We start from the raw sequence: 27,540 nt of genomic DNA on the forward strand, positions 1-27,540 counted from the left end.
AGCGTGGAAGTCAACTAATAATGTTTTCCACCCGCCTGAAGAAAAGACTAGCCTTGTGATCGGCCCTTCTATTGCATGAGATTAATCGTATTCGTTTTGGTACCTTGCGTTCTGTACATTAAAAAAATATGCAGAGTTAATATAACAAGAAAATAATCATCCATTCAGTTGCTTTCGACACATCAACAAGTAAATTTTTATAAAGTATATATGCTTTTATTTTGACATGGGTGCTTTCTTGCTTTGAGTTATCAAGGGTGCCCATCGACAATCATTTATAGTCTTTTTCTAAAATCTATAAATCTCAAAGTAGTAAATGAAAAATAGACGATCCAAACACTGTTAAAGAAATGGCTAAATCCAGACTCATAACACCAGCCGTCTTCAAAAATTAGATCTTCGTAAATCTGTCAAATTGATTCCTCGGCTTGATTTTAGTAATGAGGATGACTGCAAAAAAAAAAAAAAAGAAATGACGAAAAACGGCGAGATCACAATTTCCTTATAGTGGAGCGGAAATAATCAACTCCGGTCAATACCGCCCGCCTGGAAAAATGTTCATTCATTAATTTAGTTAGTGGCTTATTTCATTAGATGTATTTCGTGTGCCTGAAATATTGATTACTCTTTGAATCGTTATTTTCTAGAAGATTTGTGAGTAATGTTTGCGTAATGGTGGAGTTTTTAGTGGAAAACAAATATATAATCGAGGTTGTTCAAGTGGTTATTAGTCCAATAGTGTTATAAATGCTGCTTAGAAAGTCAAACAGTTCTATCAAATGCAGTCTTCCAACTAAGCAGTGAAAGAAGTGAACTGTATTTGGTGTTTCTAGAACCAATTTTCCAATACGCGGCTTAGTTCTTCAATTAAGCCTCTTTGAACCAAATGGTTTGGAAATTGCCTGGTGACCTCCTCTAACGCCTCATAGAACAAATTACCGCCCAATATGATTACTATTATTACTTTCTATGATGTCAACGTTTTTTGTTTTTTTATTATTAATTTAATTCTTTCTTTTTTTGTTAATTTATTAGACGCAAATAACTATGAAAGGAGTGACATCGGTACTTAGCTCGCCTTTCGGTAGTAACACCATTCATGTGGTTGCCATAGAGAGGAAATATATTGGATTGACATGGTATAAATAGACGTCCGTAGTAACTCTAACAAGGAGGAGCATGTCATATTTTACTCCAATAAACTTAATTGGTTTAAATTTTGCTAATAATAATGACTTATTTACTACTACTTTTACTTGCTCATTTATTTGGCTTGGTAGATTTGGGTGCTGCTATGTTTGTTGGTGCTAACACTGAAATCTCAAACGATGTTCAATCAAGTGCATCTGAATTAGAGGAAACCTCTGTATCGGTTGCAAGTGAACTACAAGTGCTGGTTGAAACTCAGGATTCTTTTGATTTGGAAGATCCAGATGACTTTGTACATTCAATCGAAATTGATCCTCATGATCCTGTATATAGAATCAAACTTGATGATGGTTCTCGCTGTTACAATGCACGTCAGGACACATTTGGTAATTGTTATATTGAGGCTTATTCGGGTCCTATAGATATTAAGGAGGATCCAATTATTAAAATTGCTGGTTATAATTCTAATTTCACTCTATCCAACACATACAATAACATTGAAGTACCAGTTGCCGGTGAAGAATCAGTTGATACTGATGTTGCAGCAGAACAACCCATTGAATTGGAAAGTCCTGATGATATCATTAGATTTCCTAGTGCTCTGATAACAGTTAAAAATGGAATTTGGGAGTATGAACCTGATATCTCAGGTCCAATGGTCTCTCTTCGTATAGATGGTCATTTATCTGTAATTGAGATTACTCATCATACTTTGGAAGATATTGATTACAATAGTGATTCATTTCTGGTTACAGAAAGTGAAGAACAAACAGTTGAATCTAATGAAACTACAGATGTACCTGAAGATACTATTATGCCGGTTGAACCAACTACAACTACAGAAGAAAATGGTGGTGGAGCTATTTATATTGGTAATCCTCGTACCCTCTTGCATGATGTGACTGTCGATCCAATTGTTGATATTCCTGTTGGCCCCTATACCTTAAACATCCCGATCTTTACACTCGCACAGGGAAGATTTGATCCTTTTCATTCGGAAGGCCCAACTGATTCATCTGATTCTGTTGAACCTGAAGAAACAACTGAAATTGGGTCTGGTTCTAACACCATAGAGTTCCCTCTCTACACTGGTATAGTGGTAGGTCCAGATGGTCCATTGATCATAAATCCTTTGGAACCAGTTGAAACTTTGGCAACTGATAATACCGACCAACCCCAAGATACAATAGTTCCTGAAGGCCCAACCAACCCTGAGCAAACAGGTGTTACGGTTGATCCTTCTCAAGCTAGAGATCCAATAAACCCAGTTCAAACGGAAACTCCACCTAGCCCTGAAGATCCTCCCAAGCCTTATGTTGAACCAGAAGAAACCAGTGAGCCACAAGATCCAAAAGTTCCTGCTAACCCAGAAACTCCTGCTGACGTTGGACAAACAGAAACTCCAGTTAATGCACAAACTCTGGAAGGTCCTGTTGCTCCTATCGGTACTTCTAAACCTGCTGATCCTGTTAATCAACTGGAAGATCCAGTTATCCCAGATGCTCCTGCTAATACAGAAAGTCAAGTTAATCCAAAAGACACAGAAACCTCAGTCAAACCAGAAGATCCGGTCGATCCAGAAATTACTGCTACTGTAGATACTCCTGTTGATCCAGAACATACTGAAACACCAGTGGTTCCTGAAGATCCTGCTAATCCTGAAGATCCTGCTAATCCTGTTGGTTCTGCTAATCCTGAAGATCCTGTTGGTTCTGCTAATCCTGAAGATCCTGCTAATCCTGAAGATCCTGCTAATCCTGTTGGTTCTGCTAATCCTGAAGATCCTGCTAATCCTGAAGATCCTGTCAATCCACAAGATCCTGCTGCTCCACAAGGTCCTGTCAATACTCAAGTCTTGACTGCTACATCAGTTGATCCTGAACAGACTGAAAATCCATCTGATCCAACAAAAGAAGAATTAGTTGAAGATGATCCATCTGATCCAACTCCTGTAACCTCAAATGTTGCTCCTGCTGACCAAACTACCACACAAACTCAAGGTTCACAGAGTGGAAATCCATCTAACCCACAATCACCTTCAAACCCAACCAGTAATTATTCTCAAGCAACATCAGCAAGTCAATATTCTAATCCATCTTCAAATCAAGGTAATTCTAACTCGGCTGTATCCCAAGGTAATGGAGGAAATCAAGGTAATTCTAGTCCATCAGTTCAAGTCAGTTCGAACCCAACGACTCCAACTTCCAACACAAGTCCATCCAATCCTGCCAACAACAATAACAATGCTGCTGCTGCCGCCGCCGCTGCTACTGCCGCTACTGCCGCTACTGCCGCTACTGCAACTGTCAACAATGCCAGTCAACCAACTAACAATGTGGCTTCACCACAAGGTACCAATCAAGGAGGTTCTGCTGGTCAATCTGGATATGCTAGTACTCCATTACAACCAAATCAATTACAAACCATAGTTACAGATGTAACCATGGTTGAAACAATTTCTGATTCGTTTACAACATATGTTACCACCATCACAGAAGAAGTCACCGGTGTTGTTGAGGCAGATTCAACTACTGTTGCTATCATCACACCAGTTGTTGAACCAATCACTGTTACTTATACTTCTGTTGAAGGAGGATCAGAGGTTGTTTATACTACTACAATAACTCCAATTGCAGAACCATACACTGTTACATTTACTGGTTCTGATGAAGCTGGATCAAATTCTCAGCCTAGTGTTGTTGCTGCTGATCCAGAAGAAAACATTCAATCTGATTCTAACCAACCTGAATCGACACTAGTTTCCTTTGATAGCGCTAGTACTAGAGTTTCGACCCATTATTTGGCATTAGTATTGGGATTAGTCCTTACTGTTTGCTTTGTATAACTATAGTTAGAATATAAAAGTATAATAGATACCGAGTATTTTTAAGTATCATCATTCTAGATCTTCTTTTATTACCATTTATTAGCATGGTATCCTTGAATTACTATATGATTTTTTTTTTTTTTGCACCCACCAATGCTCATCGCTCGTTAAATAAAAAAAAAAAAAATTGGGAGTGAAAATAATCACCTCTTCGCAAATATCATCAAGTAACCACCATGTCGATACCCATTTCGGTAATCCTCGAGGAATTAAAGACGACACCAACGTCAGTTATCCCACTTCTCAGATCACTCCACAATAAAACCTTACTCCAATCCCTTTCCAAATCTGAAATCACCCACTTAACATCAAGGATTCTTAACCTTGCCAAGTCACACCAACCTTATCCCCAATGGTGTGGTATCAATCTTATCCGTGTGATCAGTTCCGATTACTCAATTTTGGCAGGATATGGAAGTATTTTCCTTGATCAATTACTTAAACTTGTTGAAAATTCTCAAGGTAAAATATTGGTAAATTGTATTGACGTTATTGGATTCATTTGTAGTGAAATTAGAGGCAAACCTGGGTTAACTAGAGAGATTTTGACTCCTAAATTGGGTCCAATTATTAGTTTGTTTATTGAAAAATTACATTTGGCTCCATTTGAGATTTTAAAGAATTTAGTGGTTGCCATTAGATTTCATCCAACTACTTTCCGTCCATATGGAAACAAGTTGAGTGCCAAGTTGGTTAGATTGGTCAATGATGTGGGCTTTGTCAATTATCCTTCAAAGTTAAAGGATGTTGTGTACGAAGCGTTGGCTGTCTTACCAGGAATTGAAAAGCTGGAGCCAGAACAGAAATGGAGCAATGATGTCTTTGGATTGATTGGTGAAATCAAGGATGTCGTTGAAGTGTTCCAAGAGTTTGTCCATTTCAAAGATGATCAAGACTTGATTGATAATTTAAGAAAGTTGGAAAAGTCAGGCAAAACTGAAAGCAAGATGTTTGAAGATTTGAATATTGATTTGAATTCTCCAAACTCAATCTTCCAATTATCCAATCGGATTGATATTCTGTTGGGTTTATTAAAGAGTTACCTCATTACTGAAAGTCAATTCACTGTCAAAGTACCTCTTGGTACCATTATCACTGTTTGTGAAGTTTTAACTGGGTTAAATTTAAGAATGTTGAGATTTAAGGGTGATATTAGAGACGAAGACGTCAAGAGTATTATTAGATCTTCAATTGCTAATATTCACCATAGCGTTGTTTTATTCTTATCTGACATTGTTGATGTTTACAAAGGTGCATTGTTATTACATTTCCATTCAATTTTAGGAATGTTAGAAGTGATTATCCCAATGAAGGGCAACAAAGTTAGCTACGATGATTTGATTTCCAATGAAGGATTAATTATTGATTTGTTAATATTTGTAGCCAAGTATGTCTCATTAGTGAAGCATCTTGACGATAATACTCAATTATTACCTTTTGTTGACGTTTCCATGATTTTGGTTGAACCCAGATCTAAACCTCAAAAAGAAAAAGAACAAAAGCAAGATGGTCAAAAGAAGAACAAGAAACAAAAGAAGAAGGGTAATGCTGCTGCATTATCTGATATTCTCTCGCATGAGCACTTGTTCTTGGAATCAATTCCAGCATCTACTGTTTCAGCAGTTCGTAAATTTATCAATGTGATAATTAAGACTATTACTCTTAGTCCAAGTCAACATTATAAAGTGTTGAGATATTTGATTATTGAAAGTATAAACATAAGACATATTAATCAGCAACATTCTGTACCCCAAGAATTGAAACAATTGTTAATTGACTGTGTATTGTTCCCTGGTTATGACAGAGTTAATATCTTGCCTATTGTTTCAAGTATTTTGAAGGGTGACCAATTATTAAGTGTGTTTAACAATCCAAGATTCCCTCCATTACCTAGATATGTCAGGCAAGAAGAATTAGTTCAACAAGATTTAGACGAAGAAGAGGAAGATGAAGAGGTCGAAGAAACCAATGATATTGGATCCAAGAAGAGAAAATTGGATGAATTGATGGCAGAAGCCGGAAACCCAGTACAAGATAACGAGCCAGAGCCAGAACAAGACGATTCAAAGTTGTTTAAAAAGAGCAAACAAGAAGTAAACGAGGTTGAAACTAATACTTTAGAAGAAGTAGTACAAGACAAAGTCCCAGTAAAGGAAACTCCAAAGGCAGTTGAAGAAATAGTTGAAACAGTGTCAGCTTCAGTTCCTGTTGAAACTGTTCCTGCTTCGTCATCTACTATTAGTCATGCAGATGATGATAGCGAGGAAGAAGGTGATGAAATAGAAATTCCTGAATTGGATCTTGGTGAATCTTCAGATGAAGAATAGAATATTACTAGGTTGATCTTTTAGTTAAGTACACTATAATGGAATTCATTATAGAAGGAAGTAGAATTCGTTATATTTGTACAACAACTTCTTTGGACGATTACTAGTACCAATTATTACATCTGTTAAAGAAAAATCAGTAAATAGTTTCAATATATCAGTATTTTCATTCGACTCAGATGTCCTACTCTACTATTGACCCCATTATATTCAATAAACTTCCAACTTTAGAGAAAATACCTGGAAACCATTAACATGGAACGTTTCTCTCAGTGTCAATTATGATAGCTATACAAATTATAATGAAATCCTAATAATATTTAAATATAAAACTATTAGATTAAATTATCATATTAGAATCTCTTGAAAAAAGCAATAAAACAATAAAGAATCATCGTCAAATTCCCAAAGCAACCACAAATACTGCAAGTATAAAAAGTGGAATTCTGAATATAATCGAATTGGCTTTGTTTGGATATTCATCAGAAAGTTGTTGAATTGATAATAGTGGTGTAGGTCTTGTATGCGGTGCTGCTTCTTGTTTGCTGGTCTTCAGAACCAGTAACATTGTATTACCATCCGAATTCTTGGGGGCTAAGGTAATTTGAGATGATTTAACACTTTCAGAACAATCAACAGTAACTGTCTTAGTATACCATACTCCCTTGGTATTTGTGGTAATAATTACAACATGTGTTTTTGTTTTGCCGTCTTTGTTGATAGTTTCAGTTGTATACAGAGTACAAACTGTTGTAATTGTCGACGTTACAACTGTTACCCAAGTTTCTGGTTCATCATCATCTGAATAGGTAGCAGAATTAGATTTAACTTCAGTTGTATCACCACTACTAACAGTTTCATCCTCAGTTATTTGCAGACTTGGTGTTTCAGTAATACTAGTGCTTTCTTGTTCTAGTGATTCTTCACTAGCACTGCTAGCTTCAGTACTAGTTTCCAGTGTCTCCCATTCAAACTGGGTGCTGGTATCAACTTCTTCCTCGGTAGTACTTGTATCAAAGTCAGCAGTCTCCAGGGTCACTTCTTCCAACTCCGTGGTAGTTTCCGGGATTTCTCCTTCTGAGCTTGAGGGCCAAATATAATCAAATGGAAAATCTTTGCAATGTCCATCCATGTACCCAGGCATTTCACCATCATAAGTGACATATCCATCCAATGTTACCCTAAATAATTCCGAATTATAGTCATATCCTATAATAAAATTTTGAATGCTAACGGAACTTTTTAATATCAAGAGGCCATCACGATGAATATACTTCATATCAATTACACTACCTTCAATACCAATTCGCTTTCCGTTACTAAAATTCATCACTCTATAAAAATTAGAATTATCTGCACCTTTAATCAAAATAGTTGCATCTTCCCCCATCACAAATGTTTGATCTGTCGCTGGATATAACGCATTGAGTTCTACAACAGAGCTTATTTCAAGAAATACACAACCATCACCAAAGATTTGTCCTGTAGCTTGTCTGTAATGCAGATTAAATAATTCAACCATTCCATTGTTTGTCATATCAAATGGTCCCATTTCATATTGGGCTTGTTTCACTCCTGGATTATAAGTTACAATTGTCCCTTCATTTACCCACTTGTGGTGACCTAAGATAGTGAAAGATGTATCACGACTAGTTTCCTTCCTATTCAAAGCAATGAATCCGGTATTGGTAAATTCTTCATATTCAATTAGGATATGGCTTTCTACATCGTAACCAGCCTGAATCTCAAATACACCACCATTTAAAAAGACATTTTCACGATCTCTCATATTTATAACCAATTGTTCAGTTGATTCTTCCGAAGTTACCCAAAAAGTTCCATAATTCGTGAATTTTCCACTCATCAGTAAACTTTCCATTCCAATGAATTGCAAACTGCCTTTCTCAGTAATGTAATATGTGTCAGAAAATGAAGCATTTCCAAGGTTTTTATAAATCTCATCAGTTGTAATAATTCTAGCCAAAACTGTTTGTAAGAATAAAAATAACCAGATTACCCACATTTTTTATATAATGAATAAGAACAGATAAGAAATTAGAATGGAAAAACATTATGGGCTATTTATATATCTATATTTAAATATGGTGCTCATTAGCGCAACTTCGTCATACCTCCATTTTTTGAGTTGATAATAAGGGGTCTTGTTTGTATGAATTTAGAGTTTTGAATAGGTAGTATGACACGGCATTAACAAAACTAATTTTTTATAATCTTCTCGTTTAAGTCATTTAAAAAGACTATTTCAAACACTGTACATGCTTCTTCAAAAGCAATGCTGCATTAAGAATGGAATGAAGTTGTCAAATTATAACACCCGTAAGCAAAAGTAAAGTGAGTCAACAAAATCAAACTTGAATTAACCCTACACTACCGGATTGTATTCTATTTAAACTTTAATTTAAATGTATCAATTTATCCATTTTATGAAGTTCAAGCAACCGACATTAGTGAATAGGTATAGCAATTTGAACCTCGGGATAAATCAATAAAGTTTATTTATTGGAAGTAAAAAGCTATCTATGAGTTTTCAACAACACTTGATTGCAATCGTTTAGCTATATTTCTTGATCAATTCTCTTGTGTACTTAAATTAAGAATTGATTCTGCTTTTAAACATTTCTGGGCATTGTCTGGTGATGGTAGAATCAGGCTTGGATAATACTTCTTTGTGTGCTACCAAATAGATATTGAGCATCGGATTTGAGTTTTAAATACCATGCCATCCTTAATATTACCCATTTGAAAGAGAAGAAATAAGTTTAAGTTACGGATATTTGCGCATAGCCAAGCAAAGAAGTGGTGGAGTTCAAACTAAAGTACAACAGTAACCCATACTAACAATAAAAAATATATATATCTTATGTTGATGATTTTACGATTTCAGTCGAACTTAGATCTCAACTTCAGAAGATAGTAGTATCTACAATAGCTGTTCTTACTACAAGCACGGTCGTACCATCATCTTCTGACAATCATCCTGATAATGATATTGAAGGAAGAGAAGAAGCAGGTTAATTGAAAACTCGTGAATTTGGTCATTAAAAAAAATCATATTAAAAGTCCAATAAAGTTGGGTGCCATGATTATATTTTATTAAAATGCATTCCCGCGCATTATCTAAATAGTTTATTGTTTATAAAACAAGCATTTGCAACGCTTTGATCATTCAAGGTTATTTTGCGCTAGCGAAATAGTATCCCTTTGTACAACAACAAAAAAAGCAGCTGTATCCATATTCTGATCTATTACCTAGTCGGCTCTTATTCTTTTACTATAAATACCCAATGAGTCAAAGCAATGCAAGCAATGTGTTGCCAAACTTAAAGATCTTAGGGAGTGAGCTATAAAATATCAATCAGGATGGACCAATTACCCTCGACGTGTTGCCTGATGATATTTTAGATCAAATTTGTTCTTATCTTAATCAAATCCACCTTGCTCATATCAGAATATTGAATCGTCGACTTTTCCATGCTTGTAATCGAAAGTTGTTTCATTCAATCTATCTCAATACTGGGCTTATAAAGATGCAAATTGGTTATGGGATCGAAACACCGCTCTATTTGAAATATACTGTTATTAATAACCGCAAAAGATTTGCATAATTGACTAAGATGAAGAAGTTGAAATTGGTCCATGAAGTTAGAATGTTTGGACATAATCTAAAGAGTTTGTCAATTTTCAAAGTTATGAAGAAAGCGTGCCCCAATATTAACTTGTTTGTTGACGATTCAATTAATTGGCATGTTGAGGAAACTTCTGATCCTGCGATAACGTTCTTAGATCTTAGGCCAAACCATCATAAGATTTCTAGGGAAGATAATAAATCGATTAGCATCGTAATTAACTAGCTTTAACCAAGATCGGGAGTTCTTTCCTCATATTACTGTGCCCTTTACTTCTCTCATGTGTGCTACCAAATTTACTCAGCTTTGCTGCGTCCCTTATTTTTTTTTATGACCAAAACAATTACAGTTTTGATTTTGACAACCAACTTTCTTTAGCATGAATCAACAGCAACTACTAATAACAGAAGATTTAACGCCTCATAAACTAGGGTTGTTGTTTGTATTACATCTTTACAGTAGAGCATCGCCTTCAATATCTTCACAATGTTTATCCTTACTTATCCAATTACTCAATAATGATTTGCTATTGTATAATGACAACACAAAAGAAGAACCAATAATATTCCCCACTTTGAAAGATTTATGTCTTAGTATTAGTCACTCAGATGGAGTAAATCAAGAAGACACGCAGAATTTACTCTTGGAGCTACTCGAATTGATTTGGAAGATCCATAGTTTAGACGACTTGCATGAATTTATTGACGATAACATAATACCGTTGGTGATTACAGATAATTCTGTATATATCAACAAAGCACTAAGATTCAAGCAATTTCAGAAACTGCTGATTTTAGGGTCTTTTATATACAAGGTGACCACTGAATTTAGATTGTTAAAGTTCAATCAATGTTTGACTTTATTCAATGGGTTTGTTGGATATAGAGAGAGTACCAGAAAGATGTATTTGTCAATGGGTGGAGCAATTGGTGACACATTTGATAGTGAAGATAATAGTGAGTTGTTTAGCAGGCTAAATCAACAATTAACAGAAGCAAATATTGATTCCATGTCTAATTCAACTAAAGAAATAGCGTCAGAGTCCGATCTTTCACTCATACTAAACAAGCAGATTGAGTTATTGGAATCAAAGGGAATATCTCCACCTGAACTACTTGATAGGATATTTACATCTTCAACAGTTGCCAATCTTCCGTCCTATTACTACATCAACTATCTCGAATCATTAAAGGTATACGACTACAATTCTTCATTTGAATCTTTGTACAGATACTTTGATTATATGGTATCGAATAATTCCAAATATTTCTATCATTTTGCGTTAATCTTGAAAGCCAATTTGCATCAATACTATAATCAGCATGAGTTAGCCGTGAATTCAATTCAAGAAGCTATTTCTATAGCTCGTGAGAATAAAGATAATTCTACCTTGACATATATTATATCCTGGCTATTCAATTATATTAAAGATAAACCTGAACTAGTTGGAGACACGGCTAACCCCAATCAATTGCTCGAGTTTTTAATCAAAAAAACTAAATCTGTATCATTATCGTTATATTCCTTAAGTTATAATTTCAAAACATTTCAAGTATTAAATCATGGAGGGGGTATTCGCACGTATTTGAATGACTTGACCAAAGCAACTTATATTTCAATCTATGATGAATTTCAAATCACGTCATTTATTAAAACCATGGAAATGGGGGTGATTGTATGGAATAGAATTGGAAACAATATCTTGAGTGAAGTATATAATGATATTGCTATTGAATTTACAAATAATTCCAATGATTTGATTAGTCTTAAGATTCGATTGAACTTCTTGAAATTTTTGCAAGGCGATATTGAATCTAGTTATAATGAATTACAAGAGTTGAAGAAAAGCGTACAGCATGATTATTCCTTATTCAATTCAATTCAAATTAGAAGTTTGATTATGTTGATTAAAATCAATCTTTTTAAAGGGAAATTCGTTCAAGCTAAGGAAATCGTGGTAACATTGTTGGATAATGATTTACAAGATATTGAATTGATTCATGAATTTATTCAATTGCAAGTTGAAATTGAAATATATTTGGAAAATTATAGTCGCGCCTTGAAATTAATTGAAAAACATCAACATCGCCTGAACACTTACCTTATGATACGACTTAAACTACTCAAGTGTGCTATATTCAACAAATCAAACAACCACATCAAATCATTTTCATTAATTATACAAACTATCCAATTAAGCCATAAATGTGGATATGCCAATCTTTTAATGGAAGCGTTAATTATATTTATAAACATTTTGAATCATTTGGGCTATTTTCAAGATGTGCTTGACATATTTGAAAATATAATGCCGGCACTAATCAGTTTGAACAGTCAACATTTAACATCACAGGCTTATTTTGGGTTGGCACATGCATATTTCAACAATTACAAGAAAACCCAACAAGAAGCATTGTTTAATAATGTCTTGAAATTCTTAAACAAGAGTATTAAAGGATTTAATAGTTGTAATGATTTAATTAATGTGAGATCTTGCTCCGAGTTTGAAATAGAAATAGCTAAATATAGCCAAGATCATGAGTTATTGGTACATGCCAGGGAAAACCTCGATAGAATCAACACTTTGATAGGTTAATAATTGATGCGTTCAGTGTGTATTAGGTCTAGTTTACATATTATACTAGTAGTTAAATACTAAAAGGGATAATGCTCTAATGTGGAGATCTACTTCTTCTTTCTATCATCCAAATCCATTCTGGCTAAAATTAAGGAAGCAGCCTTCAATTGGATGACATTAGCCACTTGTTTAAACAACCAGATTGGGCAACAGATCCAAACCATTAAAGTCCCTAACCAGAAAAAGTTATAGTAATGTAAATAAACCGCAACATAGAACAATTCATTGACAAGACAAACAATAAACAACACGGTTCTGTTGGTATAATATAAATTTAACAATTTACTTTGTTTGGAATCGACATTTTTGTGGGATGTGGAGCCCGCACTTAACATGGCATACATGTGCATGTAATGAGAACTCAAATCTAAACTAACCAATAATTGCCATATGATAATGAAGCTTGGATATAATTGACTCAAATATATGATCAACGAACTGGTAGCACATCTGTCAGTAACCATATCCAACACTGCCCCGAATCTTGTACCTTGGTTGTATTTTCTAGCTGCGTATCCATCCAATGCATCAAGAAGTCCGGAGATCCCGTAAAAAATGGACGTAATTATAGGTTCATGATAATACATGGATATAAAGGAAAGGATGGCAAAGAGTATTCTCGAGTACCCGATTAGATTAGGGATGAAAAGGAATATATCATTGATGGTTAACACCTTGGCCAGTTGTTTGGATTGTGACATTGGTAAGTAAGCTAGTACACCGTGAACGAAATCTAAAGGAGAGGATATAATTCACAGATTTTTCGGTTGTTGATTATTGTTAAGGTTTTGTAGTTTTTTTTTTTTTTTCCCGTCCATTGTTTGTCATGTGACTTTCGATCTGACGTAAATTGTTTTTCATGTCGTGACACCCCACCGAGGTTTTCGACAATTCCAAAGGTCGTGCGTTGGGGTACAACTTCACCGAAAAATCATGAAACTGGTTGTTGCCAACAAAAAGTTGGGATCCAAGCTTGTCTACTCTGTTTATCCACTGCTAGCGAAAATCAATCGTGTATATAATATGACTGAATTTCTTAATTATAAAGTCAATCTTACTTTAAAGGATGGAACAAAATCAACTGGAATTATAACTCATGTTGATCCCCAGCAAATCATCTTAAACAATGCATCCCAATCCATCAGTCCTGATCAACTTCTATCAAATTATTCGGTTAAGAATACCGATATTCTCGATTTAAAAGTTGTTCAATTACCACCAAATTTCAAGAAAAAAAATAAACAACAGCACCAACCCCCAGTGTCTGCTGGAGGTAGTGTATCTGTCAATAGCACCCCTCGAGGCAAATCTCCAGATTGGGATTCCAATGAACTTGATGATGTTAAAGCCACAGGGGCTGATTTTGATTTTGAAGCTAATTTAGCTATGTTTGATAAGAAATCTGTGTTTGCGGATTTTCAAAAAATGGATCATGTTCGTCCTCATGACAGACTTGTGGGCCATAATAAATTAGAGAATGTTAATAAGCAAAAGAAGAAAGAAAAGTACGACAATAACGAAATGGTTCTTGATCGTAATAGAAGTGACAATTGGGATTTAATAGGTAGTCATTCAACTACAAATACCAACACGCCTGTCATTGGTAAAGATCATACTTCTGGTGTTGCAGCACAATCGAAATTCGTTAATTCAAGCAATGGTACGGTGCTTCCATTGGCAACCCCGGTCCAATTGTTAGAAATTGAACGATTATCAGTGGAATATGGCATCTCAGCAAACATAATGGCTGAAATTTGTGGTACTAACCTAAGCCAATTGATCATAAATAAAATACTTGGTGGGGAAACCAGATTAAACAAATTGAATCATAATCTACCACCATTGGTGTTATTACTTATTGGTAGTAGTAGATGTGGTAGTCGTGCATTGGCTACTGGTCGTCATTTAACCAACCATGGTGTAAGAGTATTGGCATTCATGATCAACTCGCCATCACAAGAACAAGACGAACAAGATGAAGACCGCGACCATCTTAACTTGCAGCTTAGATTGTTTGAATCTAACGGTGGTAAACTTGTTGTCAATAATTTCAACGAATTGTTAGACATCATTACAAACCAATTAGACACGCCAGTCGAACTTATCATAGATGCGCTCCAAGGTTATGATGATCATCTTGAAGACATATACTACGAACAAAAAGATCAAATAGTGTTACGACAATTGATCAACTGGGTCAATGAACCCCATCAACATTCAAGATTGATGTCTATGGAAATCCCAAGTGGTATCGATGGAGGTTCAGGTATTCCTAGTGATGAAACTTTGGTAGTCAAGAGTAAATGGTGTATATCCATGGGATTCCCAATTTCTGGTTTGATTTTAGCATACAAGAATAATCAATTGGAAGTAGAAGAAGTGGGACATTACTTGTTAGATATTGGTATTCCAAACAAGGTTTATAGCACCAAGACAAACTTGAGAAAGTTCGATAAGTTTTGGTACGACAATGCCCAATCGGTTATTAAAATGGAAGTTTCAAAATAGATTGAATAGTTAATGAAAAACATGTAATTATAGTTGGCAGATCATGTGCGTAAATTTCAGTAGGTCTCGGTGTAAGTTTCAGCACTAACAAAAAAAATTCGTTTTTTTTTGAACTGAATCAAAACACAACAGGTTGCATCTCTTAACGTTTGCATTCACAATTGATCTGACATTTCCTTCTTCATTTCCTATCCAAGCATAGACAATATATAGAGGAATAATCCCCATTTGATACAATGTCCACGTTTGGTAATAATAATTGGGGTGCATCCACAGGATTTGGAAGAAGAGCATCACTCAGTGGTCCACCAGCATCAGCTTCGTCTACTGGTGGTGGAGGTTTATTTGGTAATTCATCAACTGGATTTGGACAAGGTGCAGCAAATAGTACTACTGCCGCCAACACATCAACTTCTGGTGGATTATTGAGTAATAAACGACCTGCATCTGGTGGTGGACTTTTTGGAAGTTCTTCTACTGGTGGTACACAAACCAGTACAGGTGGACTTTTTGGCAATAGCAATGCTACAGCCGCGCCTGCTACTTCGGGAGGGTTGTTTGGCAATAGTAATACTTCTACTGCACCAACAGCCACTGGCGGATTGTTTGGAAATACTAGTCAAACAACCCAACCTGCACAACCAGCAACTTCACTTTTTGGCAACACTGCGAAACCAGCTAGTTCCCTCTTTGGAAATTCATCTAACCAAACTACGTCATTGTTTGGTCAATCTCAACAACAACAACCAAGTGGAGGATTATTTTCAGGACAGCAAAACCAAGGAAATCCCCTCTTTCAACAACAGCCGCAACAACAATCCTCCTTGCTTACAGTACAAAACTCAAATCCATACAGCTACAATCAACTCCTCACAAATCTACAAGCGTCCAATGATACCATGCCTGAATCAATCATTACACAAATCTTCTCTCCTGCCCAACATCAAGCTAAGGATATGCCTGAAAGAAAGAGAAGATTTTCATATTTGGAAAAACCAGAGGCGCATAAACCAAAATCGTCACTCTTGGCTAAATTAGGACAAACGTTCAGATTCATTCGTGGGGTATCTAAAACTAATGATAACAATGTGAAAGGATTGTTTAGTCAATCTGATGATTTGCTAAAGAAACCGGTGTTGCCTATTCAAACACCAGCTATCTCTACTAAAAATGCAGTTAAACTGTATAGACAAGTTGATGCTAGAAGAGTTGGAAGTATGAAACGATTAGTCATTAAGTCCAAACCAGTAAAATATCATTTGATTGATGTGAATAAGGTGTTTAACGCCAAGAGAAGAAAGGTGGAGAATAACGTGGTTACTGCTGATAAATTATTGACTGAAAAATACTTGAGTGACAGTGATGACGATGATGAAGTTGTCGATACTAGAAAGTCTCTTGATTCAAGATACGCATACAAGGTCAACAAAGATCGTGCAACTGGTGCTAATATTATTGAAGGTAACCATGATATCTCATCAAAGAAACAAGATACATTTACTCCACAAGAAGAAACTCAGGAAGAGAAAGATAAAGCTACAACCATGCATGACGGATACTGGTGTTCACCTACTATTTTTGAACTCTCACAGATGTCATTGGAAGAATTGTCTTCTGTGGATAATTTCATAATTGGAAGAATAGGTTATGGGCAAATCACATACTCTAGACCGGTTGATCTTTCTACCATCATGCTTGATGCTAAAGATCATGGACATTCATTAGACAAGGAACTTTTCGATAATGTAATTCAAATCACGAAGAGACATATTCTTGCATACAAGAACTATCCAGCAAAGCCACCAATTGGACAAGGATTAAACGTTCCTGCTATGATCACACTTGAAGGTATGGTACCTACCAAGGGAAGATCCCTAGCTGAACATATCGCATTCTTGAAGAATCAAGTTGGACAAGAATTCATCACCTATGATCCAATCACTCATACTTGGGTGTTTAAAGTAAACCACTTTAGTGTTTGGGGATTGGTTGAAGAAGAAGATGGTCCTGAATTGATGGAAATGAAACGGAAGCAAGATGAGCAAGAACATCAATCTTATCTTGAATATTCCAAAGTATATGGTGATGAAAGTATTAAGAAAGAAGTTACCAAGAAGGCGCTTTATGATCAAGTCAAAGTATTTCCTGGAAGTTGGGAATATGAATACACTTCAACCCCTGATCCATTAAACCTTAAGCGTGAATTAGTATCTAATGAAATTCTTGAACAATTGAACAAGCTCAAGAGTGAGGAGTATGAAGAAGAGAGAAACCCTTATGAAGTACAAATGCTTCCTTCTGATGTAGACATTGCTGAGATTGTGGATGAAAAAGTTTATGAGCCGGAAATTGACGATGATGCAGTATTTGACAGCATTCAAACTAGACCCAATTTACCTACTTCCGATGACTGGTTGATTCAATTGGAGTTGGCTAATGATTTAAATTCTGCCTTGGCTCCATATAACAGTATTGTGAAACCATCTCAAAAGTTGACGTTGGAAAAAGTTGATGGATTGTTGTTTTCCGATTTTAATAATCTGATTATTGAAAAACAAAAATTGGAGACTATCTCTGATGAAATTGAAGTTGATGATGAAGAACAAGATGATATTTATGCAAATAATATTTCCGAGGTGGTTTCTAGAGTGTTATCCCAATCAGAAATAGTCAGTAGAGAAAGCACCTATCCTAAAGTCATATTTACTAGAGATCTTACCATGAAGAGTTTCATAACTACAGACATGACCGATTCTGAAAGGGAAGTAATTACTTTAGCCTCTGCCTTATTTGATAATGATGAAGTTGATCGAGAAATTAACCAATTACCACTGAAATCCAACACTACACTTATTGAAGCCATCACTGAAAGAACTAGACGAAACTTATTTGGAGAATGGTTGAAAAACTATAACAAATCAGCGATTAATAACTTACTTCTGACTCACAAGTCTGACCCCTTAGAAAGTGTTTTTATTTATTTATGTTCCGGTGACTTGATGAAAGCAATCGAGGCAGCTATAGATACTAATAATGGACATTTATCGGTTATTTTAAACTTGGCTGATTCCAATGATGAAGTTGTCAAGCAAATTGCAGCTCAGCAATTGAAACAATGGTTGGAAAACGGCATGAATGTACCTAAGGCTCTTGTGAAGATTTATACTATATTGAGTGGAGAAATTGACAGCTTGGCTGCTGGGTTGCCTTGGAATATAGCTTTGGCATTACATTTGTTCTATGGTGGTACAAGTTTGACTGAATTGGTGTTTGAATTTAAGGATAGAGTTCCTGAAGGGTTACCTGTTGTTGATGTTTTAAAATTGGCATTCATATTACCTCTAGACGTGGCTAGTATTTCCAACACTAGTTTAAACAAGAAGTTGAAGTGGTATTTCTGTAAAGTTTTAGCTGGGAGTGCATCGTTTGATGATGTTACCAAGTCATTTGGTGATTACTTGGCGTCAGTTAAGTTATGGAAGGATGCCATCTTTGTATACTCTCATTTATCCAATGACGCTGAATCACAAGAATTGATTCGTGAATTAATTATCGCCAATATTAGTCTGTTGAAATGTGATCAAGGTTACCTAATGGATGTATTAAAAGTTCCAAAAACAGTTATATATGAAGCTATATCTATTGAGAAACGTGCCGCTGGAGATTTCTGGGGAGAAGTTGAAGCCTTGGAAACTGTTGCATTATGGGAGATGGCACATTCCACCATCATTTCCGAATTGGGTCCATCTACGGTTATTTCTAATAATGGTGATGATATTGATCATTTCGAACGATTGATAACTCCATTCCCTAGACATGGGTTGATCATACCTGATTGGAACGTGGGTGCAGGAATATATGTTGCCTATTTCAAATTCTTGAAACAAAAGAATAATGTTGATGCTAGTATTATTGACTTTTTGTTGACTAATATTCCCTTGGTTAAACATTCACCAGAATCCTTTACTCAAAAAGTTGCATTAAATATCATTTCAAAGAGTGTCGGGGATTACATTATTGAAAGCGAGTTTGCCGATAAGAAGGACGAAGTGGTTAAGTTATATTTGGATACTGTTGATCTTGAGTATTTTAAACTTCGGTTATCTATACAATAAGTTTAGAGCATATAGCATGATTGTAATAAATTAAAAGTAGCGTATAGTGAGAGGGTGAGTTTAACCCCCAATGTAGCTGCGATTATACTAACAAGTGATGCTATAGTTAGTTTGACAGAATCTAATCAATACAACCAAACTAGTGATTGCAAAAAAAAAAAAAAAAAAAAAGGTCGTGTGATGGGTCATAAATATTTATTCCTGCATGTACTATCAGGTTACAAAGAAAAAGAAATTAGCAATTAGTAATTGACTACATTTGCGTAGTTGGCACACACATTACAGAACAAGATATATAGATACCATAGATGTCACCTAGTATAGAGCCTACACAGGAATTAAATGCACCTGAACCAGAACACTGTCCTGGCCCAGAATCAGACCTTGCCGGAAAAGAAGATGCATGTCAAGGATGTCCCAATCAAGAAATCTGCAGCTCCAATACTGTCAAAGGACCCGATCCTGACCTTCCCTTGATCAATGCCCGTCTTTCACAGATCGACCACAAGATACTTGTCCTCAGTGGTAAGGGAGGAGTAGGGAAGTCTACGTTCACATCGATGCTTAGTTGGGCGCTTGCTGCTGATGATTCGCTTGAAGTGGGTGCCATGGATTTGGATATTTGTGGACCTAGCTTGCCTCGAATGTTGGGAGCTGAAGGTGAAGGAGTGCATCAGTCGAATTCAGGATGGAGTCCGGTTTATGTGGCTGATAATTTGGGGTTGATGAGCATTGGGTTTATGTTACCCGATCCGGACTCCGCGATTATCTGGCGAGGAGCTAAGAAGAATGGATTGATTAAACAGTTTTTAAAAGATGTGAATTGGGGTGAGCATTTGGATTACTTGGTGGTGGATACTCCTCCGGGTACTTCAGATGAGCATTTGGCAGTGACCACATATATGAAGGAGGTTGGAGTCGATGGAGCCTTGATTGTCACTACTCCTCAAGAAGTTGCATTATTAGATGTACGAAAAGAGATTGACTTTTGTAGAAAAGCAGGAATAAAGATCTTGGGATTGGTAGAGAACATGTCAGGATTTGTGTGTCCAAACTGTAAAGGACAATCTCAGATATTTAAACCTACTACTGGTGGTGGAGAACAATTATGTAAGGATTTAAACCTTAAGTTTCTTGGTAGTGTACCGTTAGATCCACGAATTGGAGCATGTTGTGATCATGGAAGGTGTTTTTTTGACGAGTATCCTGATTCGCCTGCAACCACTGCCATATTAGATGTTGTTGATGCATTGAGAGATCAAGTTGAATTAGATATGACTAAGTTGACATTGGAATAGTATTTATAGTTTAATTTTTAATTTTGCATTATTTAAAAGATTATCGGCGCGCCAACTTTTTTGTACATTCTTGTGTAAAGCTGATCCAGCCACAAACGATGACAATAGAGGATATCATTAGATCAACGCCAGAATTCAAACCGTCTCGTCTATCCTCTCTCTATTCTAATTTCCGTGCACACAAAGAGTTGAATCCAGAAGGGTATGACGCTAATATCCATGCGTGGCACATCCTTCTTGTGAAACTTCTCACACAGAACCAATTTGATTCAGCAGTTTCCGTTAATTCCCAAAATCATAGCTTGGCTGTTAGTTTGAGCTTACCTCCATATGGTGTACCTAAATGCCTTGGGATCGTTGTCGACGAGTTGATAGCTAAGGGGGTGTTTGTACCTTATTCTGAGTACATGGCAGCAACTACTTCATATGTGCGCAAACCGGGTATCTTCTCAGTCAGGGGTTGGGTGCATTGGGGGTTGGATTCAATAGGTATCATACGGCGATTTTCTGCCGCATTATCCAATGGTGATTTGAAAGATGAACGATACATAGCATGGGATTTATTGGTACAATTAGGAAATCGATTATTGTCTACTATATCTACCACCACTGGTGTATATTCCGATGGATTATACAGCAATGCCACATTGTTCAACCAATTAAATACATCTCATAAGATCAATAGTGTAGATTTTGATATGGTGTTGAAGTATTGGTCGCGAGATATATCTGCATGTCAAATCAAAGTAATTGACAACATAACCTACATCAAGTTTGGTCAGTCAGGAATAACTGAAGACGATATAGGAATAATCAATATCAAAACTACCTTGTTTCACTTATCAAATAGGAATAGTGAGCTTTCCAATCGTGTGGACCAACTAACTAGTCAGGCCAAACAATCACTATCCAACAAACAACATGTTCGTCACTTGTTAACGCAAAAGCAAATCTTGAACAAGTCGTTAAACACGTCAATTAGCTCATTCAATGAATTGTCTACCATTCTTGCCAAGATCAATGATTCACAATTGAATCATGAGATATACAGTCAGTTAATTACTAGTTCTAAAGTGTTGCGCAATTTGAATTCAAAGGTGAATATAGATGATGTGGATGCCATTAAATTGGATATTGAAGACGAGATAAAGAAGGTTGATGAGATTGGTGATGCTTTGTTTGATACCGAGCAAGTTGAAGTTGAAGAAGAGTTGGAGGCTATGATAAGAGAGAATGAAGAGGAACAGGTCAAGGAACAAGAATTGCTAAACAAGTTGGGTAAATTGAACATTAATAAGCCTGAAATTGAACAGGAAAAGGCTCCATTAAAGGAGAAGGAGAAGGAGTTGATTCCTAGTTGAGCTTAATACATTTAGTTAAGTAGAGAGTATGCAAATGTAATATTATCAATTATGATTGCTTCTTTTTTTAAAAAATAGAACACTTATATAAATAAAAAAAAGAAATCCACATTATATTATACACACCTTCTCTATCCCTCCAATTCTAGCATAGTGGCTATCCTAAAATTTGCAAGATTTGTTGGGTTAAATTAAACAATTCTACTTTAGGATCATCAAATTGGTCTTCACCGTTAATCTGTGACAGTTGTACTTGTTGTTGGGCAGCACTTAAATTCTTGATTCCATTCAAGATGGTCTCATTTTCTTTAATCAAGGCATTTATTTCTGTATTATTTGATTCCAATAATTGTAAAATAGTCCACAAGGCAATATGCTCAAATGTTGCGCTGCCACTGGATAAGAATCTAATCAAGAATCCGTAGATACCTTCATCTGGACTTCTCCAATTATTCAAAATATACAGTTTATGCTCAGTACTGACTCTCGAACACAAGTTGGCTAATGCTGCGGCAGAATTACCACATACTTCACCATTATCGCTAAAGGTCAATGGGATAAGGACATCGATAATGTGACTCTCGTATAATTTAGGTTTCAAATCGTCAGCCAAAGCCAAAATGGCAAAACAGGCACTGATTTCCGATTGCACTGATAATGGGACCTTCAAAACCAACTCTTTGCACTTGTCAACTGCACCAGCAGCCAACAAAGCGGTTCTATTCTTTTCACTGGATGCAGCCAAGTTACGCAAGGTAGATACAGCATGACATTGAATTTCTTCAGATTCATTGTAATCCAATAATCCAACAAGGGGTTTCAAAAAGCCGGCTTCGATAATCAATGCTTCATTCAATGGATGGATGGAGATGTTACGAATACAAGCGACTGCAGCCAATACTAATGGTTGATGGTTACAAGTCAACAATTGCACTAAATGAGGTAATCCACCACTACGAACAATCTCAACTTGATAGCCTGAATCAGATGCCAAATTCCGTAATGCCAATGTAGCCTGACATTGAACTCGGGGTGAGGGGCTATCCATCAAGTTAACCAATTGACCCACTAACTTAGGTTCAGTGGATGCTAATTTCTTACGATTGACTTCATCAACAGCAATATTGGATAACGCGGTGGTACAATAATATTGAACATCGGCATCATCATTGGATAAGAGCGATACCAAGACCGGTACAGCACCGGCATTGACCAATTCTTGTCTATTTTCTCCCAGATGGGTCATGTTTAATAATGCACCAGTGGCGTTTCTTTGAACTCTTATATCTTTAGACTTGGCTAATTTAGTCAATGGAATCAAGGCGCCACTCTTGGCGATCTTGGATTTATTGTCATCTTGGGTGGCCAAGTTGGTAATGCACCCTACGGCATTACATTGAACTTCGATATTGGTCGACATCATCTGTCTAATCAACGGTTCTAACCCGCCCATTTCCACAATGAGGATCTTATTTTCGGTATTGACGGCCAAATTACCCAATGCACCACAAGCAGCACGTTGGACTTCAGAGTCGGTGGATTGTAACAAGATTAATATTGGCTCGAGCACATCACGATTGACTTCACGTACATCCTTCTCGGTGATTTCAGCAAATGCTAATGCGGCACTTCGTTGCAAGTCAATGTTTTCTGAATATACCAAAGTACTCAATGCACGAAGTGGACCATTGGTGAAGAAGTCAACGTCGGATCTATTCTCCAAGTATTGTAATAATGCTGATATCGCTTCTCGTTCGTTTTCAGCCAACAAGAGCTGGGTATGACTACCGTCACCGTTTCTATTAGGGAAACAACTAAAGCAGATTCCCATATTTTTATTCTATTTTGATTGATTGATTGGTGTGGTGTGGTGTGTACTGTGGTATCTTGTTATCCTGTCGTCACTTTGTTCTGAAGTATGTTGAGCAGGTAATATATCGTAACAGACCGGTATAAAGTTTTTTTTTAAAAAAAATCAATCAGAAAGGAAACTTTGGGTAGTTAATTGTGATGAGGTAATAAAAGTTGACGGAGGGTGGTTGCTGGTTGTGTTTTGTTTTAAGATAATATGGAACGTAACAAAAACTAATCAAAGAAACCAAAGGTTGGAACTGTAGGTCGTGTGTTTGTAATAAGGTTGAATGGATTGAACAAGGGATTTGTTGATTGAAAGATGATAAACTTTGATGGTTTATTTATTTGATGGGGTTAAATTGAATGACAGTCCGTTGCAAGGTAGAAGAATTTAGAAAGACGAGAATTGAGGAGCAAGTTTTTTTTTTTTTTTTGGTTTGGTTGCCCGCCGTAGCGATCCCAAAATGGAACGATTAGAAAAAATTAATTTTGCCGAGTTGAGATAAATTCATGGCCCACCCATCGCAGGGCTGTATCGGTAGGTTTTAATTGAATATAAATGAAAATATTTCTACTTGTAATATAAATATATGCTACATATCTTATCTATTCAATCGCATAACTATTTTATATATTGTAACGATATATATATATATATATATATATATATATATATATTGAGAAAAGTGTCGCTGTTTCTATTTATAGAACTGTCATTTCGGTAATCTCACTAAATTAAAAGATAACAGATCTTACTATTGACAACAATACTCAGACTAACTTCGCATACATGACGTCTTGACGAGCGAATTATAAAATAGAAGGAGATCCTAACATGCAATAAGTCTCTTCCCAGTCAAATTTGCATCAATTTTCTTGGTATTTTCCAAATGGATGCAAATTGATATAAAGTTTTTCCCCCCCATCTTGGTTAGGAGAATAGTTCTTGGCCTTGAGCTAGGTCGTTCTCATCGATCATATAGTTTAATAACGTTAAATCTTTATTTATAATGCATCTTACTGCAAAAGGTTTTAAACGCGTCTAAACCGAAAATGAAAGTGACTCCACTACCAAGCCTGGCAGCATATTGACATTACAGCTGTACTACGCACCGGCAACAAATACACGAGATCCTGTATTATTATTATTGTTATTGTTATTGTTATTTTTATTTATTACTGACAATTACACATTGGCTAAGTTGCCATGCCACAAAATCACTATTGAAAACACCGTTTATTTGATAAAGAAAAAAAAATACTAAAAATACATAAACACTCTACCTTTTTAATCTAACCATCTCTTTTTCTTGGTAGCAGAACTAAGAGTAGCTTTACTAACTCTTTCACTTGCTGGATACCAATTAGTAGGATATGGTGCCACGGTAGCATAATTCACCGCAGATTCAGCAGTGTAATCCCACCCAGGAGTAATGGTTGAATAAACAACCGGACTTTTGGCCTTGGTGGTGTAATAACTCACTGACAGGGTCGGAAATCTCATGGTCCATGTAGTAGCAGTGACTTTGGATCCTGGTTGGGTTTGCATAGGAGCATATCTGGTCTTACCAGTTTGTTTTGTGTATGGAATAGTAAACCATGCAGAGTTAATGTTGGCAGCAGCATCAAAACCTTGAACCTGAGGATCAGGAACAGCTCCAGTCATAGTAACGGCCAAAGTACCAGCGGTACCACTCATACCAGTTAATTGGAATCTTGGAGAGTAATGAATAGTATCACCACCATTAGCAAAAATGGAATAGATTTGGAAGTAGTAATATCCATCAGGCACAAGTCCTTGCTTAATAGAAACAGTAGCTTTCAAACTAGTAAGGGCCGTGGCTGGCATCAAAGGTGGTTGAAGACATTGAATACTACCTCGAGCATCAGGACCAGTACACAAGGAAATAGTATAGGTTTTCACGTTTTTCAATGACATAGGATCAGACAGATCAGAGGCATCATCTTTCCATACAATATCGACTGATGCTGCACCTGAAGACCCACTGAATTTGTCTCCTTTACTCGGTTTACTAATGTCTACATCAGCAATGACGTATGCAAGGAGTGACACCAATATAGTAAGTATTTGTAACTTCATGGTATATTATAATGTGTTGGAATATGTCTATAAAACGGGCTCTCTTTTATGAACAATAAGCAATTAGTAACAAGGTATGAATGTATAGTGATGGGGCGTGTCCCTTTTGATAGTGTAAATAGATTTGACCACATTTTTTTTCCTTTCCTTTCCTTTCTATTGCTATTTTTCTTTTTGGCGTTTTCATTAAGGAGTTGAAATTAAATCCTGCAGATAAAATTTTGTGGTCATGTGACGCAATTGTTTGCAATTTTGCAACACATTCTAACTTGAATTGAAAAGTGCATAGGTTGGTTAATTCGTCCAATGACTCTCCTATGAGTTAGACTATTTGAAAAGTGTTAAATAAATTTGAGAGTTTTGGATGTTATTTCTCTTTTCAACAGAAATGGTAAAAAAAAAATTTGGTTTAATCTCTCGTGTTTTTAATGGGGGTTAGTTTAATACAAGACTAAATTGCATTTGAGAACTAATAACGAGTTTCTAAGTTATTATAAGCTGATTTTTTGTATATTTTGTTATTGGCTGCCTTAATGCACGAAGAAGGTTTCTAATAACAGATGAGTATTAGTCTTTGGTTATTGATATTTTTCTGATTTTTTTGCAGTTTTTCAATAAAATTGTTCAACTAAATTCTCTCCTAAAAGAGTACCTTCAGATTAATAATTGAAAATAGAATCAACTTCAACAAGTTTATTATACTATTATACACACTAATGTACCATTATATTGTCAATATACATAATATCTGCATAATAAAAAATCCAAATTTTTGACCGTAAAATGACAATTTAAATTTCTTGGAGAAAAAAATTGGGCGTGTGGTCTAGTGGTATGATTCTCGCATTGGGCGACGGTCAAGTTTAAACTTGACTGATTTACTACAAGCATGCGAGAGGCCCTGGGTTCAATTCCCAGCTCGCCCCTTTATTTTTTTAAAAACATTTTTCCTACCTAATACTAATACATTCTCGGTTGATAGTAGGCAAAATTTCAGTGGTTGGGGATGCTTCAGATTGTAATTTCATATTTTTTATCAATTAGGGTTTGTAGAGAATTGAATTGATTTTTCTTGGTGCTGGGTCAACACTATTTTATTTTTTTTTTTGGCTGGTACGGCAAATTGCATAGACCGCAAAATTGATGTTCCCCATGAAAAGATAACATTGTAATCTGTCTTATAACACTCCAACTCATCATGTAATTCGATCTGTTTACGAATTCACCATTTATTCACCAATGTTGTCACAAATCTGAACTTCGCAACACCTATTGACAGTGCAAAAACTTCTAGCACTGCAAGCTTATTATTCTGTTTTCTGAAGCTGGTGGGTTTGTCTAGCAGGTACTCAAAGCAAACAAAAGAATTAATTACCAAAAGCAATTGATGGATAGTCAACTAAAACATTGAAATAACAATTCAATGGAAGGTTTAATACATTTTACAGGATTCTTCGGAATCTTTTTACTGAGTATGTCTGTAAGAATTCGCCCTAGGTTTTATTTTTAAAATTTTTTCCCTCCGCGAAGGGGGTTGGGCTTGATTACATCGGGAACACCCCCCCCCTTGATTAAATACGGCGAGAAAAGCCCCTAGTATTAGTCTCGCTAGCAATTGTGTCTACGATTTACAGATAACAGCCTAATTGTTATAT

The 27,540-nt window shown here is 36.0% G+C and overlaps 11 protein-coding genes across 11 annotated transcripts; 7 read left to right on the top strand and 4 right to left on the bottom strand. All coding sequences in view use genetic code 12, as the record gives it.

Annotated features, from left to right (window-relative positions):
* Positions 1–1,231: 1,231 nt before the first annotated feature.
* SPAPADRAFT_64772 (uncharacterized protein) lies at positions 1,232–4,037 on the top strand (the record flags this gene model as incomplete). Its single annotated transcript, XM_007373034.1, has 1 exon — positions 1,232–4,037. The coding sequence occupies one exon, from the start codon at positions 1,232–1,234 to the stop codon at positions 3,992–3,994; it is 2,763 nt and encodes a 920-aa protein (XP_007373096.1).
* A 175-nt stretch (positions 4,038–4,212) lies between these two features.
* Positions 4,213–6,363, top strand: SPAPADRAFT_130672 (uncharacterized protein; the record flags this gene model as incomplete). The annotated part of the gene is made up of 1 exon (XM_007373035.1): positions 4,213–6,363. One exon carries the CDS (start codon positions 4,213–4,215, stop codon positions 6,361–6,363), a length of 2,151 nt encoding a protein of 716 aa, XP_007373097.1.
* Positions 6,364–6,681: 318 nt separating this feature from the next.
* SPAPADRAFT_64774 (uncharacterized protein) lies at positions 6,682–8,581 on the bottom strand (the record flags this gene model as incomplete). The annotated part of the gene is made up of 1 exon (XM_007373036.1): positions 6,682–8,581. One exon carries the CDS (start codon positions 8,384–8,386, stop codon positions 6,761–6,763), a length of 1,626 nt encoding a protein of 541 aa, XP_007373098.1.
* A 2,269-nt stretch (positions 8,582–10,850) lies between these two features.
* SPAPADRAFT_58893 (anaphase promoting complex subunit 5) lies at positions 10,851–13,402 on the top strand (the record flags this gene model as incomplete). Its single annotated transcript, XM_007373037.1, has 1 exon — positions 10,851–13,402. One exon carries the CDS (start codon positions 10,912–10,914, stop codon positions 12,604–12,606), a length of 1,695 nt encoding a protein of 564 aa, XP_007373099.1.
* Positions 12,696–13,349, bottom strand: SPAPADRAFT_130659 (CDP-diacylglycerol--inositol 3-phosphatidyltransferase; the record flags this gene model as incomplete). The annotated part of the gene is made up of 1 exon (XM_007373038.1): positions 12,696–13,349. The coding sequence occupies one exon, from the start codon at positions 13,347–13,349 to the stop codon at positions 12,696–12,698; it is 654 nt and encodes a 217-aa protein (XP_007373100.1).
* A 70-nt stretch (positions 13,403–13,472) lies between the features above and the next one.
* Positions 13,473–15,192, top strand: EDC3 (Edc3p; the record flags this gene model as incomplete). Its single annotated transcript, XM_007373039.1, has 1 exon — positions 13,473–15,192. The coding sequence occupies one exon, from the start codon at positions 13,582–13,584 to the stop codon at positions 15,154–15,156; it is 1,575 nt and encodes a 524-aa protein (XP_007373101.1).
* A 200-nt stretch (positions 15,193–15,392) lies between these two features.
* Positions 15,393–19,271, top strand: SPAPADRAFT_53861 (nucleocytoplasmic transporter; the record flags this gene model as incomplete). Its single annotated transcript, XM_007373040.1, has 3 exons — positions 15,393–15,639; positions 15,925–16,617; positions 16,648–19,271. The coding sequence occupies 3 exons, from the start codon at positions 15,393–15,395 to the stop codon at positions 19,269–19,271; spliced, it is 3,564 nt and encodes a 1,187-aa protein (XP_007373102.1).
* Positions 19,272–19,541: 270 nt separating this feature from the next.
* Positions 19,542–20,587, top strand: SPAPADRAFT_58896 (Mrp/NBP35 family ATP-binding protein; the record flags this gene model as incomplete). Its single annotated transcript, XM_007373041.1, has 1 exon — positions 19,542–20,587. One exon carries the CDS (start codon positions 19,580–19,582, stop codon positions 20,567–20,569), a length of 990 nt encoding a protein of 329 aa, XP_007373103.1.
* A 62-nt stretch (positions 20,588–20,649) lies between these two features.
* Positions 20,650–24,167, bottom strand: VAC8 (protein anchor; the record flags this gene model as incomplete). Its single annotated transcript, XM_007373042.1, has 1 exon — positions 20,650–24,167. A coding segment is annotated over one exon (1,291 nt), but the record flags the coding sequence as incomplete, so codon positions are not given.
* On the top strand, positions 20,662–21,930 carry SPAPADRAFT_130812 (uncharacterized protein; the record flags this gene model as incomplete). The annotated part of the gene is made up of 1 exon (XM_007373043.1): positions 20,662–21,930. A coding segment is annotated over one exon (1,269 nt), but the record flags the coding sequence as incomplete, so codon positions are not given.
* Positions 24,168–24,619: 452 nt separating the features above from the next.
* On the bottom strand, positions 24,620–25,996 carry KRE9 (Kre9p; the record flags this gene model as incomplete). The annotated part of the gene is made up of 1 exon (XM_007373044.1): positions 24,620–25,996. One exon carries the CDS (start codon positions 25,883–25,885, stop codon positions 25,073–25,075), a length of 813 nt encoding a protein of 270 aa, XP_007373106.1.
* Between the last annotated feature and the right edge of the window lie 1,544 nt (positions 25,997–27,540).

This window comes from Spathaspora passalidarum, assembly GCF_000223485.1.
Source record: "Spathaspora passalidarum NRRL Y-27907 unplaced genomic scaffold SPAPAscaffold_1, whole genome shotgun sequence".
Taxonomy (NCBI): domain Eukaryota; kingdom Fungi; phylum Ascomycota; class Pichiomycetes; order Serinales; family Debaryomycetaceae; genus Spathaspora; species Spathaspora passalidarum.